This window comes from Hemibagrus wyckioides, linkage group LG04 (genome assembly GCF_019097595.1).
Source record: "Hemibagrus wyckioides isolate EC202008001 linkage group LG04, SWU_Hwy_1.0, whole genome shotgun sequence".
Lineage (NCBI taxonomy): Eukaryota > Metazoa > Chordata > Actinopteri > Siluriformes > Bagridae > Hemibagrus > Hemibagrus wyckioides.
In genome coordinates, this window is record NC_080713.1 from 24163520 (window position 1) to 24182373 (window position 18854).

An 18854-nucleotide genomic window follows, 5' to 3' on the forward strand; every position below is an offset into this window, starting at 1 on the left:
ACAAAGAGTTTATAAAATATATGTAGACCACATTTAGTTTCTTAGGTTATAAATGCACAATAAAGTTTACAAAAAAAAAAAAAAGCAGTACCCTTGATGGTACCACCCAAATGATACATCAATCCACAGTCTGGGTACCTGATACACATTTCTGAGAGTGTACGGTCGAGTGCATTTTGGCCTACATTTAATGGTGTCATTCTTGCCAAGTTTCAAGAATCTGACCAGTTATACCTGTTCTATATTTTACAATTAGCAGAGGAAATAAAACACAGCATATTTTAATGGATTTATTTATTTTTGGTCCATTTCCAGCAGTTCCTGATGTTGTCCCTGTCGCCGTTTAGAAGCGAGAGAGACTCTGCATATCTCTTACGTTGGTTCTCAGCACCTTCATCAATGTGTTATAGCTCTCTGTTTCTTCTGTAAGGTACTGGTGCAAAGAAAAACAGACAGCATAAACAAAAATGGAAATACAGTTTTAAAACTAATCATGATCCTTTGCATGCAGACACAAAGAGGCACTAACTCACACATGCATAGTGAGGAAAGCTTACATATACAAATTATATGAGACTGTTACCCGGGTCAGTGCCTTGATAAGCTTCTGCAAGACAGCATTTTCAAAGTGTGGACAGTGAGACGTCACCTGAGCCACACAACTCAGCAAACAACACAGAGTGCTACGCTGAGACTAAAACGTGGATACACACGTGACAAGAATGCACAGACAGAGAGAGAGAGAGAGACAAAGAGAGATCAGATTACATTCTCAGGTTAGCTGTTAAATCAACAATATGGTATCATACAATTAAACATTTGTATTGAAAAAAAAGTGTTAGATCAGCGTGTTTTCATGTTATGCAAGTCACCTTGTGCAGCATTTTTAGGGGATTTGGACCAGGCGTATTTGTTAGTTTACTTATGTCGTCTGCGCTCAGGACCGGATCCTGTTAACACACACAGAACTATATTGTAAACTATTACAGTGAGCAGATTAGACAATGATTTATCTTGCTTAATAGCACAGCATCACTGATTCATAGGGAAATATATTACAGGTTCTCTGTAGAAAGGTATGTATAATAATAATAATAGTAATAATAATAATAATAATAATACATAATATAGCTAATAATGAATAAAAATGTTATTTAACAAAGAAAATGTAATGTAATGTCATGTCTTGAGGACTGTTGAGGAAATGCTGGTGAGGGAATGACTGTTGCTAGCATGATAGCATATAAATAAATGTAAGTGATAACAGAAACTAACTTGTCTCACAGATGTTCCATAGATTTAAATGTACAGATACTATGAACTTAAAAAAATAACAAATAAATATTCATGCATTTATTCACTTGTAAATTAAAAATAAAACCGCTGTTGTATAAGAGGAATAAAACACTTCAAGGTTTTGCTGTTTATAAAGCCAAATCTTTCCAGCCCATTCACCATGTCGTGTTTTGTTCCTTACTTCAACATTAGTGGTAATACAAAGCAGGTAATAATGAGTTTCATCATTAACCAACTGGATCCTGACCTTTAGTTTTTCTAACCAGATCCACATCAGAGCACTTAGAACTTTTGGGTCGGTCTCCATGGCCAGTGTGGCCCATCCATAAGCACTGATGTTCAGTTCCTCCTGTGAGATTGGGAGAAACTTTAGGAAAAGCCTCTATACATGTTCGGTACATATTATACCTCTTAGAAGGAGGTATACATACTATACCACTCAGAAATACTGTTATCACCAAAACCATAGCTCAAGATAAAAAGGAAAGACAAAGAAAGACATGTCAGTAAAGATGACTAACCTGTAATTGTGCGGCTCTTTCCAGGATTCTGCTACCTGTGGGTTCCTTCTGTGCCATCGCTCTAGCAACAGCTCTCGATGCTAATGATGCTTTTCCATACTTGTTATTTTTACGGAGCTTACATAAAACCAAACAAAACCAAAACAATACAAGAAATATCCACCATCATTATCTAATAACAAATTTTAAAAACTACATTCATCGGGGTGTTGAGTCATTAGGAAATGAACAATTCCACTAATCTTTAGCGGTTGTGCTGAACTATATGTAAAGCTCACCTCTATATTGGAGCTGAATTTTGGGAATCTCTGAGATGTTTTCATCATGCACTTTGCCCTCTTGCCAGCACTGGGCTTACCCAGGTGATGATTTGTTGGTGAGGTGTGTATCTGTCTGTCTGCTGCACAGTTAGACTCGTTTATCAAGACAGTGAAGGAAGGATTTGTTGATTCCTCCTTTCTTAAATGATTCATAATTCCGTTGCTGACTTTACTGAAATTCCCAAACAGTGTGGAACTGTGAATAAATTTAATGTCCTGGAAAAAAAGAGAGAGGAATCTCAGGTATATTCATAGAATTTAAACTTTTAGAGGCTAAAACAATATTTGTGAAACTAAATATAACACTGATTTATGATTAAATTAAAAGTGGATAAATTATTCATGCTACAATCTGATTGTCTTTGTCAAGCATCCGAATTTTTTGTTTCTTAAACTTAAGCAGTACTTTTTATAGTTGTATTTCGTACCTACCTTGTTCAGAGAAATTTTGCTGAGGTCTGATTCACTGTAACTGCGCTTGTACAAAAGCATTTCCCTTTTCCGTTCTAAAAATCCGAACGGCTCGTCCCATGAAGAGACAGATTCGCAAGAGTCCTCCCCATCCACCAGGACAGGCCAATACCGCTGCAGAACCAAAACATTCCTCACAGACTGCTGTAAAACCAAAATGGCTGCTTTGTTCTGGAGTTCCTGCCAAACTTCTGGAGGACTGGATGTTCCCTGGGCGAGGGCCGTCAGCAGACTGCAGAGAAAATGCAAGATCTTTGGTGTGTGTGCGAGAGACCGGGCCTCTTCTCCATGTAAAAGTACGGCCTGGCGCTGAAGATACTGCCTTATAGTGAATGGGGCACAATGGCGCATGTTCAGCATTGGGTACTGTGCCAGCTGAGAGCCCATGAGCCTTGCAAAGTCAAACACCAGGTTGATCTGGGCACGGGTCTGAATAGAGCAAGGCCTCTTCATCCGAACATAGTGCACAGCTTCACTAGCACTGATCCTTAATGTGTAGATCAAGTAGCATGCAATCAGCACTCCTGTAATGTAGAAATCATGGAAAATAAATCACGAATACAGTATATTTAGTATATTCATTATTTGGTTCCTTTATGGTATGTTATGGGTAATCAGGTTTATTTAAAAGGACATGAATAGACATGTTTCAGCTTAATATGTAATCTTAAGGCTTGCCTGTTCTGCCTAGTCCAGCGTGACAGTGTACAGCCACTTTACCCTCCTGGACAGAGAAGGCCAAAACCTTCACAGCATTGAGAATCCCCTCCAAAGACGACACACCAAAATCAGCCATGCCAAAGTTATAGAAGTAAACTGAACAGGAAGGAGGCAACCACCACATAAACCGGTGCACCACTGACTGGTTATGCGTTATTCAGTTCTAAGTGCATGTATGAAAGACTGACTCTGATTCTCCATGAAGATCTGAGGTGAATATGTGAAGCCGCTGTCAGGCTCCAGGTCAGGACCGCAGTGAGCATGCTCGCCTGGCAGCTGCATGTTAATGATGGATTTAATGTTCAACCTGAGGACACACACAGGCACTCATGCACACAGACGTGTCATTACATATCATTTAAATAGTGAAAGAGTACTTTAACTTTAATCCAAAAAAACAGTAATCAGATTCATCCGTACAAAGCATTTATTCAATAATACCTTGTGACAGACATTTTACAACTGAATTTAATATCAGTCATTACTTAAGTACTGAAATGTTAAATGAATAAATGATAAATTAAGTATCTAAATGATGCTACATGTAATAATAATATGTTACATTTGTATTATAACTGTAGAAAAGCAAATTTCCCTTGTAAATTTATCAAATTATTCTACAAGAATGTAATTCAGAAACTTGTGTAGGCTTATTAATCTAGAAATAAGCAACATCCATTGTCTATACCCGCTTTATTTCTAATTAGGGTCACAGGGATCTTCTAGAGCCTATCCCAGCACACACTGGGTGAAAGGCAAGGGTACACCCTGGGTCACAGGGCCACACATATAGACAGCATGCCTATGGGCAATTTAGAATTACCAATCAACCTAATATACACGTTTTGGGACTGTGGGAGGAAACCAGAGCCACGCAGGCACAGGGAGAACATGCAAACTCCACACAGAAAGGCCCCTGCCGATTTGAACCTATGACCTTCTTGCTGTAAGGCAACAGTGCTAACCACTAAACCATCATGCTATATACATATACGTATATATATATATATACGTATACACACACATATATATATATATATACGTATACACACACATATATATACGTATACACACACATATATATGTATATATATATATATATATATATATATATATATATATATATATATATATATATATATATATAGATATATATATATATATATATATATAGGCCATATATATATATATAAACAGATAGATACTGTATGATATACAATATAAGTAGAGACAGATGATGGCAAGACATTTCATTAAAATATCTTTTGTGCCATATTATTGTTTAGTTATTAGATATTCTGATACAATACTGTTTATCGAAATCAAAGTCGATCTTATTATAGTGACAAACCAATAATAGCAGTAAAAGAGTTACAACACTTACTTCTTAAACTGATCTATTATGTTGTATGCCTTAATAAGATTGGTAGATGGCCTTGCCATGGCAACGATGTCGTCAGTCATCCTAAAAAAAAAAACAAAATAAATAAACGTTTGGTGTAAATTATTTTAATGACAAGCTTAAACTAGTTCCAGATATAAAGAATATTTTTTAAAATAAAAAAGTTATTATAGACCCACAAAAAAATATTTCAAACTAAACCTCACATTTCATGTTTTATAATCAAATTACCTTGCCATATAATATGTTACAAAAATATGCTCTACTATTGAATAGAATATTGTCTAATGCATATATATATAAAATAGCAGACATTCTGACAGTTGAGATCCTCACCAGCTAGAGAAGAGGCCCTTAATAGCCTGTTGGCTTGGTCTCCAGCACACTGGCCCCTCATAGCGGCAATCCCTTCCCCCACAGGCCAGCAAGCAGATGACCTTTGGGGGAATGGCCTTTACCAGGGTTTCCCTGGCCTGGGAATATGAGGGCTTTGGCACTGGAATCAGCGTGGTCATACCGGAGAGGGGATACGGACGCAGGACAGAGAGTGGACAGAGTCCAAACACTGCTAGTTAGCAAACTAAACTACAGGCACAGGTTAAGTGAGGCAGTTTGGTAGGAACCTGCATGTAATTGGCTGTATGCTTACATCTAAGCAGTAGCAGTAACAGCTAGTTTTCAGCATTGCTAAGGGATAAATAGCTAAAGAGAAAACAAGAACAGGAAGACACATGCAAATCGAAAACTGAATAAAACTTTTCACAGCTTTAGCTTGCACTGAGTGAAAGTTTTATGTTATTTGCATATTCGAATATGAGAAATTCTTATTCATAATCAATTAAAAACACATACCATTAAAACATATGATAAAAAAAGATATATATAATCAATCCTCAAGCAATAACCCACCTGTCTTTGGCCCCATCTGTGACATGGGAACAGTGTACATGCATGTGTGTGGAATAATTACCCGTAATCCCACTCTGCCATGCTGCAGATGCTCGTAAGACTGACCTAGCTTCAGAGCACTCTAATCCTTATTAACCGTCATAAACACATTAGTGGACATGCAGTCAACAACCATAGAAACATCTGATAATATAACATGGTCTGAACACTCCCATACTTAAATACAAATATATAGTATAAAGTTTTAGCTTTAGTACTGTTAAACAGTCTAGCTGAAGATGAGTGACTTGTATTTGTGTGATCTGTGTGATCTGGGATTTTACTTAAACACGTAAAATGATCTGCTTTGGAGAGGTCAGTATACCTAGCAGCATGTTTTTTGGAAGGTTGGAGTAAAGCCACACATGCATGGGTAGAACGTGTAGAACACAAACTTAAGCAAAGGAGCCTGTCCTGACAACACTGGGCACTAGGTGGGAGATTTCACTATTTACACTACTGCATGTACATTCATACATTCATTCACACTTAACCATACCACATTCCATGTTCAATAGTTCTCCATGTGGACTGATCTACTTTCTTTATTCTAGTAAAAATTGTGCCCAGTGGTGCAGCAGGTAACATCGCCTCACCTCACCGCTACAGCATTTCCACTTTTATCCTGAGATACTAATGTAGCATGTTCTCTTCATGTCTATGCGTCTTTGCTCTGGGGCTTTAAATTGTTCCTAACTTCAAATATACAATGATCAGCCATAACATTATGAGCAGTAAGAGATGAAGTGAATAAGACTTATTATCTCCTTATTATGGCACCTGTTAGTGGGTGGGATATATTAGGCAGCAACTTTGTCCTCAAAGTTGATGTGTTAGATGGGAAAAATGGGCAAGCGTAAGGATTTGAGTGAGTTTGACAAGGGCCAAATTGTGATGGCTAGGTGGCCTGGTCTGATGAATCAGGTTTTCTTTTACATCACATGGCCGGGTGCGTGTGCGTCGCTTACCTGGGGAACACATAGCACCAGGATGCACTATGGAAAGAAGGCAAGCCGGCGGAGGCTGTGTCATGCTTTGGGCAATGCTCTGCTGGGTCCTGCAATACATGTGGATGTTACTTTGATACGTACCACCTACCTAAGCATTGTTGCAGACCATGTACACCCTTTCACGGAAACGGTATTCCCTGATGGCTGTGGTCTCTTTCAGCAGGATAATCACCGTGCCACAAAGCAAAAATGGTTCAGGAATGGTTTGATGAGCACAACAATGAGTTTGAGGTGTTGACTTGGCCTCCAAATTCCCCAGATCTCAATCCAATCGAGCATCTGTGGGATGTGCTGGACAAACAAGTCCGATTCATGGAGGATCCACCTTGCAGCTTACAGGACTAAAAGGATCTGCTGCTAACATCTTGGTGCCAGATACCACAGCACACCTTCAGGGATCTAGTGGAGATGGGTCAGGGCTGTTTTGGCAGCAAAAGGGGGACCAACACAATATTAGACAGATGGTCATTATGTTATGGCTGATCGATGTGTATGTGTGGTGCACAGTGGCTTTGCAGGCAGCATTGGCTTTGCAGTGGGAGCTCAGGTGGTTAAGGCTTTGGGTTGTTGACTGGAAGATTGGGGGTTCAAGTCCCAGCACTACCAAGTTGCCACTGTTGGGCCCTTAACCCTCTCTACTCCAGGAGTGCTGTATCATAGCTGACCCTGTGCTCTCTAACCCCAACCTCCAAGGATGGGATATGCAAAGAAAGAATTTCACTGTGCTGTAATGTATATGTGACAAATAAAGGCTATTTCTATTTCTTTTCCTTCATTGCCACCTCACGTCTTGTGTCCCATCTAGGTTATATTCCTGCCAGTTACTAACATGAATGAACAAATGTGCTTATAAATCATACTTTCCAGTTACTAATTAATTAGTACTAGTATTAGTTGAGTAGTTGAATCATGTGTTTTGAGAGCAGGGAAATAAAACGGATTAGACAGAAGGTTGGGAGACTTTTAAGTTAAACTATAGGGCTAGATGTGGATAGTGTTTACATTTGTAACCTAATCTGGAATTATTTGTAACTGAAAATGCCACATGAATTGATTAAAATTCGCCACATTGCTGAAAAATAAAATATGAAGTTGAAATATATTTTTAATGAATTAAAGTCTTAAGTCACTTTGCCCACTTTTATTTTGCCACACAAAAGCAGCCTCTCTCGTTACGGGTGTTCTTCATCCTCATTGGATGGATGCGGATCACGTGACATGTAGTAACGCGGAAATAAACAAAGGGTGCTGTCGGCTGGAATGAAGGTTTGACTTAAAATGTGTGCTTTATAATTTAGGAGAAGGTAATCAAAGATGTAATCAAATTCAGTGCAGTTAAAACGTCCTCTCTCGTGTTCCAGTACATTTAATTTCAGACCGAAATGTCGAAAGACAGTTAAAACAACTCCACAGTTAAAACAACTCCACGTGCTCACCATGTGGTCAATCCAAAGCACAGCCATGCAGATATTATGACACTTCGAGATATCCTTTAAATCATGAATTAATGAGTGCAAACAGCAGACCAATGTAGTTATAATTTATATGCCTGAGTTTAAATAATAGTTGATGCCATGGACGGGAACGAGACAGAACCGAGCACCCAGTCTGATGAACAATATGCTGGAAGCAGTGAATGGGTGGACATGAAAAATACCAGTGATGAAGAGAAAGCTGAGAATCAGACTGTTAACATAAACTTCTGTGGATCCACGCCTTTGCTGTGGAGGGCTGCTGATATTAAAATGTGTAGGGAAGAGGTCGGTGTGATTGGGACTCTTGTGGGGTCTCTGGCCAGACAGCCAAGGCAGAATGTCAGACTGGGAAGACCACTGGAAATCCTGCAGGAAGAGGCTCGGCTGCTGGTGGAGAGTGGAAAGGCAACTGCTTTGCGGCATAAAGAGGTAACTGATATCAGAGTTTGTCACATCATAGTATTTGATTTCTTGCACGCAACCCACAATGAAAGGTGTTTATTTGTGTGATATTTGACATTTTGTGTGTCAAATGTCAAGTAGGTTTTTATTTTATTCCTCGATATTTAATTCCTTCCTAGATACACTATGTTGCCAAAGGTTTTGGGACACCCTTCCAAATCATTGAATTCAGGTGTGTTTTTTTTCAGGAGTTGGGCTTGGCCCCTTAGTTCTAGTGAAAGTAACTTAATGCTTCAGCATACCAAGACATTTTGGACAATTTCATGCTCCCAGCTTTGTGGGAACAGTTTAGAGATGGCCCAGGCACAGTGAGGTCAGGCACTGATGTTGGATGAGAAGGCCTGGCTTGCAGTCTCTGCTCTAATTCATCCCAAAGGTGTTGAGGTCAGGACTCAGGTTCCTCCACACCAAACTCACTCATCCAAGTCTTTATGGACCTTGCTTTGTGCACTGGTGTGCAGTCATGTTGGAACAGGAAGGGGTCATCCCTAAACTGTTCCCACAAAGTTGGGAGCATGAAATTGTCCAAAAGTGTCTTGGTATGCTGAAGCATTAAGAGTTCCTTTCACTGGAACAAAGGGGCCGAGCCCAACCCCTGAATTCAATGATTTGGAAGAGTGTCCCAAAACTTTTGGCAATATAGCTTGTATACAATGGACCATAATGTAACACTAAACTAGACTGCATAAAATGCAAATACACAACAGTGTAAGACAAGTGACAGTAAATACTAAGAATGTGGTCTGATTGCTAGGGTAATAGAAATTCATTTAGTGTTCCATAAAGTGTCTGATGCAGCTTTGTGAAGTGAAGGTGTGTAACATTAAGTACAGATACAAACCCATCTGCAGACTTCATGCAACAGAGGCAACGTACAAGGGAGTGTCAAACATTTGTATCTCTAGAACTTCAGCATTTTCAGTAAGTGCTCTATTCTGGTCAGGGTTATGGTGGAATACTGGTTGGGATGCCAGTCTATTGCAGTGGACCATGCACACATACTTTTGGACACTCATTCATACTTAGGGGGTTATTTTCCATAGCCTGTCCACCTATTTATGTTTTTGAAAGGAGGGAGGACACACACAGACACAAGTAAATCATGCAAAACTACACGTTTTCGCCAAGTTACCCAAGTTCAGGATTGAACTCTGGACTCTGTGAGGTTGTAAACCTACCTGATGCACCACTGTGCTGTCAAGAAAATGTATAAAGATGACAAAGATGAAGTGAATCAGTATTAGGTCACTCTTTCAAATACATTTGACCATTTTAAATAGTCCATTTGTTTAATCTTGATATTGGTTCCATGTTGCACCTTTGTGACAATAAGAGTGATCTGATACTGTTTACATATTAATCTCATATTCCTTTTTCTTGTTTTCACAGCTGGATGAAAATAAAGGAAGTCGTTCGAAGGCAGTTGAGTTGTACAAGGCCAGACTGGAGCAGAGTTATGAGGAGCAGTGTGCTCTCGCCCTGGAGGACAAGAAAGCTGTACTGCAAAGAGTAATGGATGAGAAACAGAACGGTGATTGAGGCTCCATAATATATCTATGTTTAATACTAAACATAACTTTGACGTATTCACTCTGAATGATGACTTGAATGTGCAAAAAATAATAAATAAAAATAAAAAAATTCTTAAATTAAATATTATACAACTTTTTGTATTAAAATAATTGGAGAAAATTTCAATCTTTATTTATATAACACAAATTATCTTTGTTTATTGTTTTATTAATTCTTATTTTAAAATCGCTGTAATTGCTTATAATCCTACTCATTTTCCCAGTGTTAAAACATGAGATTCTACCATTTATAATTCAGCAGTATGAATTTAACAGAAGATATATTGAAGCACATCGACCTGCACAAATGCAGTACTAAATATAAAAACACATGAGTAGTTAAAGTATTATTAATCATAATTAGTGCCATAAAAATGTGGTTTAAAAGCTTGAAGATTTCTGAAGAAATTGAAGGATGTCTGGTATATATCCTCATAGAATTATAGAAAATGTGTAATTTTATCCTAGATTGGCAAATACAGCCCAAAATTCTGCTTACCTAGACAATTTCATAACTTGAATTGAGTACAGGAGATCTTGTGATGGTTTAAAGCATTTATTGTACAATATGTTGTATTACCAGTTACCCATATTCTGTAATAATGCATCTATTTAAACTTTAGGTTCCATGGTATCATTATATAAACTGATTATTTGAAAGTCTGTGTGTTTTTATTTGTTGTTATTAAGATCTCAAGTATGATGAGGGAGCAGAGCAGGCAGTAAGAGAACGACTTGAATCTCTGGAGAAGAGCTTCTCATTCCCCCGTTCTGCCATGGCTGTCCAGCTCTGCACTGCTCGTGCCGGCTTCAGTCAGTGTCCAGAAGAACATGCTTTCTTGGCTGCTGATTGGCCGATGCCTAGAGACGAGCGCTCAGAGACGAGGTTCCGGGTTTATAAGGATCTTAGGAGGAAAGGATTCTACCTAACTGCAGCAGGGAAGTTTGGAGGAGATTATCTGGTGTATCCAGGTGAGATCAGTATGGATGGATCCATTTTTACTTGATTTGCTTCTTTATCTTTACAGTGATTTGTTACATGATCATATTCGGTAATTATCATGTTATTTTCCTCTTTCTTCAGGTGATCCACTCCGCTTTCACGCCCACTTCATCGCCCTGTGTTTGACTATGGATGAAAAGTTACCGATCTGTGATCTTCTTGCTATAGCAAGACTTGGATCCAATGTAAAGAAAACAGTGCTTCTTTGCTCCCCGCAGAATTCCAGTGACAGAGGAGAGGAAACCGAAGAGGAGGTTGTGTATTCATCTCTGCAGTGGAGTGGAATTGTATAGCATACAGAGAGCCGTTAGACATAGAGGAGTGCTGTATTTGTCTTTCAGGACTTTCTAAGCTGCTGGTCTAGGCTTGTTTGAAGGCATGTATATTTACTTTGAAATAAACTCTGTTCATTTTTCCATGGCTTGTCATTTCAGTTTGTTTCAGTGTCTATAATAAAGTAATATCTGGGGTTTAACCAGTAAACCACATAATGATAAAAAGAAATGTGGTATATTGTTCTGGTGAATGTCATAGGGTTTCAGAATGACTGTATGAAGAGTTGATGACATGTTTTTGTAAGAAAATAGCATGGCTTTAAAAACAAATGTTGTTCTAACATAACTGGCAAATAAATTGATTTTTGTTCCATATCAAATAATAAGTACTAAAGTATAAAGGGTTAGGTAATTAGGTTATCAACCAAGATGTTGGAAAAACTATAACTGTTTTGTTCTCCCTAGTACTCTTGTAGCAAAACAAAGAATATTTATGAAGTGAAGGTTTTGAACAGAAACACTGAAAAGAACAACCAACTTGTTCTAGCATTTATCCACATGATTTGCTGATGTTACTGTACAAGAAATTGAGTGGCCTGCATACATACATACATGCACACACACATGTTTCTGGCACCAAGATGTTAGTAGTAGACCTGCAATCCTGTAAGTTGTGAGCTGAGGCCTCCATGGATCAGGCTTGTTTGTCCAGCACATCCCACAGATGCTCGATTGGATTGAGATCTGGGGAATTTGAGGGCAAAGTCTCAACTCAAACTCATTGTGCTCATCAAACCATTCCTGAACCATTTTTGATTTGTGTCACGGCGCATTATCCTGCTGAAAGAGGCCACATGTCAAAGTAACATCCATATGGATGGCAGGACCCAAGGTTTCCCAGCAGAACATTGTCCAAAGCATGACACAGCCTCCGTCGGCTTGCCTTCTTCCCATAGTGCATCCTGGTGTCATGTGTTCCCCAGGTAAGCGACGCACATGCACCTGGCCATCCGTGTGATGTAAAAGTACCCATTGTTGGTGCTTTTGGCGGTGCACAGGGATCAGCATGGGCACCCTGACTGATCTGTGGCTATGCATCCCCATACGCAACAAACTGTGTATCATGCACTGTGTATTCTGACACCTCTCTATCAGAACCAGCATTAACTTCTTCAGAAATTTGAGCAACAGTAGCTCGTCTGTTGGATCGGATCACTGCAGCCTTCGCTCCAGTGAGCCTTGGCTGCCCATGACCCTGTCACCGGTTCACCACTGTTCCTTCTTTGGACCACTTTTGATAGATACTGACCACTGCAGACCGGGAACACCCCACAAGAGCTGCAGTTTTGGAGATGTTCTGATCCAGTGGTCTAGCCATCACAACCGTCATCAAACTCGCTCAAATCCTTACGCTTGTCCATTTTTCCTGCTTCTAACACATCAACTTTGAGGACAAAATGTTCACTTGCTGCCTAATATATCCCACCCACTAACAGGTGCCATGATTAGGAGATCATATATATATATATATATTTAAATAATATAAATAACAGGTTTATTGTTGAGTTTTTGAGCTTGTATTCCTGAAATCTTTTACTGACAAACACTAGGCCTGTGTAAATGGAGTTAAGGTTTGGATTAAACCATTCAAATGACCAGTTAAATCCATCTTCCTTAATAGACCTGGATGGATCTGTACGAACCATATTCGTGGTTAAATTATTATTTTTTTTTATTAAGAAAAGAGCTCACTACAGAAACTTTAATGCTCTGACGTCTGTCCATGACCTTGACGGAGGAAAAACACACACCCTGGTGATTGTTTACAGTCATTGGGCGCTAACGACAAGGAAGAAGAAAATAATAATCAAATCTCGGATAATGAAATCTCGCGAGATCGTGCACGGCGCGGCCAAATCGCAGGCAGCAGAGGGGAGAAGGAAAAAGAAGAGGCATCTGAAACAAACTCATATAATAACTCATCAACATGTCCGGACGATCAGTACGAGCGGAAACGCGAAGCCGTGCAAAAGATGACATCAAAAAAGTCATGGCGGCGATCGAAAGGGTCCGTAGATGGTAAGCTGCACGATCTAAAGGCCATTTAGTTTCTTACTGTGAAAAGCAACAGCTAAGCTAGTCACGAAAACACAAACTTCAATGTGGCCTGTGGGCGGGGCGAAGTGTGGATTGACAGAGAGGTGAACCAATAGATTGACGACTCTTGGCTGTTATGCAAAAGAGGGCGTGTCCGGAGCTAACTGCAGTACCGTTCGTTTTCGCCTCAATGGCAACTCTGTGTGTATAAGTGTACTTCTAGGGGAAAGGAGAAATAATAAATAACGGATTAAAATAATGAAAATGTCGGACTTTTCGATGTTAATGTTCATGTGAAGGAGCTAGGCTTGCGGCTATAGAAATACTAGCCCCTCTGCCTCAATAAAGTTTTATTTTTGGCATCCATGTGCCTTTACAGATGTCTTAACTACAGTAGATTATTTTGGTCCCAGGTTCAACAGCATCACTGATGATTTGCTGTGAAGAAGTGAGGCTGGGGCTGAATTTATTCTAGCCCAGGCTGTAGAAGTGCAGTGCAGTGTTTCATTCAGAGAAAAATGATGAATGCAGCTGCTTGTCTCTGTTTATTTGTGTGTTGAACGGTTTGCTCCAAATCATTCTTATAATGCCATCAATTAGATATGATAAATGGTTGGATTCTTGTACTCACTGGCTGTTTTACACCTTTCAGTTCTTCAGGTCTGTTCATGTACACTACATTGCCAAGAGTTTTGGGACACCGCTCCAAATCATTGAATTCAGGGGTTGGCCCCTTAGTTCCAGTGAAAGGAACTCAATGCTTCAGCATACCAAGACATTCTGGACAGTTTCATGCTCCCAACTTTGTGGGAACAGTTTGGGGATGACCCCTTCCTGTTCCAACATGACTGCACACCAGTGCACAAAGCAAGGTCATGGATAAGCGAGTTTGGTGTGGAGGAACTTGACTGGCCAGCACCTCAACCTGATAAAAGACCTTTGGGATGAATTAGAGCGGAGACTGTGAGCCAGACCTTCTCGTCCAACATCAGTGCCTGACCTCACAAATACGCTTCTAGAGGAATGGTCCAATATTCCCATAAACACACTCCTAAACCTTGTGGAAAGCCTTCCCAGAAGAGTTGAGGCTGTTATAGCTGCAAAGGGCGGGGCGACTCCATATTACATTCATGTACATGTAAAGGCAGACGTCCCAGTTTTGGCCTGGCTTGCAGTTTTCACTCTAATTCATCCTAAAGGTGTTTTCCTTCAGTTGAGGTGCAGGATAGTCAAGTTCCTCCACACCAAACTCACTCATCCATGTCTTTATGGACCTTGCTTTGTGCACTGGTGCGCAGTCATGTTGGAAAAGGAAGTGGCCATCACCAAACTGTTCCCACAAAGTTGGGAGCATGACATTACCCAAAATGTCTTGGTATGCTGAAGCATTAAGAGTTACTAATGAACTAAATAACTAATGGAGCCAAGCCTAATCCCTGAAAAACAACACCTGAATTCAGTGGTCCCAAAACTTTTGGCAATATAGTGTAATTTTATATACTCCATGTAACATGTGATTCTTTTCATATAGGGAGAAAAAGTGGGTAACTGTGGGTGACACATCCTTACGGATCTTTAAGTGGGTTCCTGTGTCAGAGACGAAGCAGGTATGAGGTCTAAACTTAGAAGATATAAGAGAAGCGTGAGCTCATTTACACATTGATATTCTGTTTCTCACTTTGTCTCAGATATTTAAAGCTAAAGGCCCAGGAGGGGCATCAAGGGAACTGAAAGGTTTTCCTACAGATGTGGTGCTAGAAAATGCTCGCTCGGTCTTACTGGATTTCCAAGGTAATGAAACTAAGAGTGTTCGATACAGAATTATTCACCGTGTAAATAACAAGCACTCACATTATTTTTCAAGTTTAGTAAAAAAAAACAAACACACGCAGTCTTTCTTTTAGTGCCTATGATCGTGCTTCAATTTTGCTTAACAGATGACAATAGTAACCAGAGTTTCCTGTCGGATGCCTATCAGTCGAATAACAAAGTGGACAGCAGCAGTAACTCTAGTCCACAGCATGCCAGTGGGGCAGTGAGCCCTACTCACACTCCCTACTTCCGCACAGAGGACTCGCAGCCACCCACCCTGGGACAGGAGACCATGGAGGGTAAGGCTTGTCATACTGGAAAAAAGAACTTAATAGATATTGAGGTCATTGTGAATCTGACGCTAGGACATTTGTTTAAAAACCTGTTTCATTTTGATCACAGAGCCATCGATGACCAGCAGTGAAGTTACTGATGAACCTCCAACTCTGATAAAAGAGGATTTGCTGCCTCTGTCTGCTCAGGTAACGAGCTAAAGACATGTTTCATATGTATTTGTATATTATTAAGTAACTATCCAACCACCTTATTCTGTGTGTGACTTTTACTTTCATCACTTTTACAGGAGGATGAGGAAGTGGCAGTTGCACCACCGCTGAAAAGAGTTTGCACAGAATAAAAGGCTTTTTTTAATTAAAAGCAGAGTGGACACACCACGATCAACACAGCTCACTTGGACATGTGTGGACTGGAACAAGCAGCCATGTTGTGGACTGAGCATCTGTCGGCTGCGTTAGAAATCGATAATGAAACAATTCCCGGGACTGATTCACTAACATTCGCAAACGATTAATAAAAGAAACTACACATCTCTAGCAAAACTCTACAAATGACCGAAAAGGCACAAACTATGAATTTTATTTTGACCCCCCCCCCCCAAAGTTTTTACATATATTTACCGTGAAGTATTTACTTGAAGACAACTCTGTAAGTATTATATTTGTTGTAAATAACTCAGTGTGGGAGAGAACACTATAATAGTATAGTGTCATGATATCAAGGTAGGTACATTTTATGACATTTAAGTCATAAATCTGCTCATTTCTATCGCATTTTTAAGCTTTTCTAAGTTTGCATAGAATATTCGCCTTCACTTTCATTGCATGTGTTGCTTTATTCTGTTTTTTGGGTTTTTTTTTTTTTAACTGCATGCAGCAAAGAGCAGTTGTTTAGACGGCTTAATCCGAACCCGGATTTATTTGTTAACAAGCTAAATTCAACAATGGTAGAGTTCAAGGAAGTTATTTTGAACTCAGCTCAGGTATCTTAAGTTGGAGATGATGTTAAACTGATCTTTCGGCATCAGAGAGAAACAGATACACACAGAGAATATAGCAAAAATGTAAGATATGTTTGTGCTTGTGCTGTATGGTGTTGAAGCAGCATCCTAGCAATTCCCTGTTTTCAGATTTTGCACTGCACATATGAAGGTCCTTACATTTACATGCTTTCGTTTAATAGTCTATGAAGATGTCTTTTTTTTTTTGTAGAAGAGGAATTCTCTATAAAAATGAAATATGTGAGTGACGTGAGTATGTTTCAGAATGAATCTAATACATTGTGTGTACACCATGTGAAAAGGTTTACCTCCACTTTCAAACTCTGGGTCACTTTGGGTTTCCGGGTCCCTTTAATAAGGCTTCAAAAGAAATACTCTAGTGGTTTCTGTACAGCGACTGTGTGATGACCTGAACACGAATTTCATTGTGTTGGAACAGAACATTTGTTTCCTCAAAACTTCATCAATGGAACGGCGTTTGTTGGGGAGATCGATGAATGTTTATGTGAAACTTTTATTTTTTTGTAGAGCGCTTTCCATGAAAAAGGTCTTTAAAGGAAATTAAATTCTAAAGCTACATCACTCGTATTTTTTCAGAGCTGTGACTTTTTCCCACAAGGAAGAATTTGTGCAACTGTTATCAGCAAATTTCCCTATTCACCTGAACTTTTCTTTGTCCCTGAGGTGGTACCTTTTATGCCTGGGAAAGGGAATGTGGTGTTATTTTAATTAACTTTAAAGCTTTAAAGGTACATCAGTAGTATTGGGGCCCTTGATATTACCACCCCAGTAACAAACCAACTTCCTGTTCAGTAGCTTGATTAACAAGTGTGTGGAATTTTGCTTCAGCAACGAGTTTATAATTTATGCTTATATACCCTGATGGAACCGGAAGGGTGTCTTTGCAACTGTCTAACTGTTATTTCTGACCAATTTCTCTCTAACGACCGAGACATAACTAGCAAAACTGGCTGATTCATTCACCTGGACATGAAACTGGTTGCACTACTGGTACAATAGCGCCACCGCCTGAGCATTTGATTTCATTAGTTCATTGGTTACCAACTCTGGTGCTGGAGTTAATACAATCAGATTCAGTTAGCTGTATAACTAATTAGCGCAGGGAAAACACTGAAATGTTCAGGACATACCGTACTCTAGAACCAGGGTTGGGAACTTGTGCCATCATTGCAAAAGGGAACCTTTTATACTCTCTAATAACACTGTTATGACACATGTTAGACGTGTTGTGGAATCATTGAATTCAGGTGTTGTTTTTCAGGGGTTGGGCTTGGTGAAAGGAACTCTTAATGGTTCAGCTTCATACCAAGACATTTTGGACATTTCATGCTCCCAACTTTGTGGAACAGTTTGGGGATGACCCCTTCCTGTTCCAACATGACTGCACACCAGTGCACAAAGCAAGCTCCATAAAGACATGGATAAGTGAGTTTGGTGTGGAGGAACCTGACTGGCCTGCACCACCTGACCTCAACACGATAGAACACCTTTGGGATGAATTAGAGCGGAGACTGTGAGCCAGGCCAAATATGTGACATCTGCCTTTACATGCACATGAATTTAATATGGAGTTGGCTCACCCTTTGCAGCTATAACAGCTTCAAATCTTCTGGGATGTCTTTCTACAAGGTTTAGGAGTGTGTTTATGCGAACTTTTGACCATTCCTCTAGACGTGCATTTGTGTGGTCAGACACTGATGCTGGACGAGAAGGCCTGCTTCTCAGTCTCCACACTAATTCATCCCGTCTGATTGAGGTCAGGACTCTGTGTCGGCCAGTCAGGTTCCTCCACACCAAACTCTCTCATCCATGTCTTTATGGACATTGCATTGTCCACTGGTGTGCAGTCATCTTGGAACAGGAAGGGGTCATCTCCAAACTGTTCCGACAAAGTTGGGAGCATGAAATCATGTCCAAAAGTGTCTTGGTATGCTGAAGCATTAAGAGTTCCTTTCACTGGAACTAAGGGGCAGAGCCTATGATGATTTGGAGGGGTGTTCCAAAACTTTTAGCAACATAGTGTAATTGTGTAAGTACAATATAATTACATGATACCCTTAATTATCAAATCCAAACAAACACTATAAGGACTTAATTATTAAATATAATAATTTTTTTTAATAATGCTTGCTTGTGATTATCCACCAAACGGG

General features: G+C 39.6%; 3 protein-coding genes across 3 annotated transcripts; 2 read left to right on the top strand and 1 right to left on the bottom strand.

Annotated features, from left to right (window-relative positions):
• Nucleotides 1-246: 246 nt before the first annotated feature.
• On the bottom strand, nucleotides 247-5245 carry zgc:77752 (uncharacterized protein LOC393862 homolog). The gene is made up of 11 exons (XM_058388309.1): nucleotides 5067-5245; nucleotides 4713-4793; nucleotides 3517-3635; nucleotides 3287-3424; nucleotides 2570-3132; nucleotides 2096-2353; nucleotides 1818-1934; nucleotides 1544-1645; nucleotides 873-950; nucleotides 584-694; nucleotides 247-433 (listed from the first exon to the last, which is right to left on the bottom strand). The coding sequence occupies exons 1-11, from the start codon at nucleotides 5243-5245 to the stop codon at nucleotides 344-346; spliced, it is 1836 nt and encodes a 611-aa protein (XP_058244292.1). The 3' UTR covers nucleotides 247-343.
• A 2645-nt stretch (nucleotides 5246-7890) lies between these two features.
• On the top strand, nucleotides 7891-11754 carry tsen34 (TSEN34 tRNA splicing endonuclease subunit). Its single transcript, XM_058388322.1, has 4 exons — nucleotides 7891-8592; nucleotides 10015-10156; nucleotides 10887-11168; nucleotides 11281-11754. The coding sequence occupies exons 1-4, from the start codon at nucleotides 8263-8265 to the stop codon at nucleotides 11490-11492; spliced, it is 966 nt and encodes a 321-aa protein (XP_058244305.1). The 5' UTR covers nucleotides 7891-8262; the 3' UTR covers nucleotides 11493-11754.
• Nucleotides 11755-13264: 1510 nt separating this feature from the next.
• bcl7bb (BAF chromatin remodeling complex subunit BCL7B b) lies at nucleotides 13265-17279 on the top strand. Its single transcript, XM_058388323.1, has 6 exons — nucleotides 13265-13553; nucleotides 15103-15178; nucleotides 15260-15362; nucleotides 15509-15682; nucleotides 15786-15865; nucleotides 15967-17279. The coding sequence occupies exons 1-6, from the start codon at nucleotides 13462-13464 to the stop codon at nucleotides 16018-16020; spliced, it is 579 nt and encodes a 192-aa protein (XP_058244306.1). The 5' UTR covers nucleotides 13265-13461; the 3' UTR covers nucleotides 16021-17279.
• The last annotated feature ends 1575 nt before the right edge of the window (nucleotides 17280-18854 follow it).

Coding starts and splice junctions, on each gene's coding strand:
- zgc:77752 (XM_058388309.1), bottom strand. CDS start 5,245: ATGACCACGCTGATTCCAGTGCCAAAGCCCTCATATTCCCAGGCCAGG. Junction 2,354..2,569: donor GCAAAATTTCTCTGAACAAG/GTAGGTACGAAA, acceptor CTTTTTTTCCAG/GACATTAAATTTATTCACAG. Junction 1,935..2,095: donor AATTCAGCTCCAATATAGAG/GTGAGCTTTACA, acceptor GTTTTATGTAAG/CTCCGTAAAAATAACAAGTA.
- tsen34 (XM_058388322.1), top strand. CDS start 8,263: ATGGACGGGAACGAGACAGAACCGAGCACCCAGTCTGATGAACAATAT. Junction 8,593..10,014: donor CTGCTTTGCGGCATAAAGAG/GTAACTGATATC, acceptor TTGTTTTCACAG/CTGGATGAAAATAAAGGAAG. Junction 11,169..11,280: donor AGATTATCTGGTGTATCCAG/GTGAGATCAGTA, acceptor CTCTTTCTTCAG/GTGATCCACTCCGCTTTCAC.
- bcl7bb (XM_058388323.1), top strand. CDS start 13,462: ATGTCCGGACGATCAGTACGAGCGGAAACGCGAAGCCGTGCAAAAGAT. Junction 13,554..15,102: donor ATCGAAAGGGTCCGTAGATG/GTAAGCTGCACG, acceptor CTTTTCATATAG/GGAGAAAAAGTGGGTAACTG. Junction 15,866..15,966: donor TGCTGCCTCTGTCTGCTCAG/GTAACGAGCTAA, acceptor TCACTTTTACAG/GAGGATGAGGAAGTGGCAGT.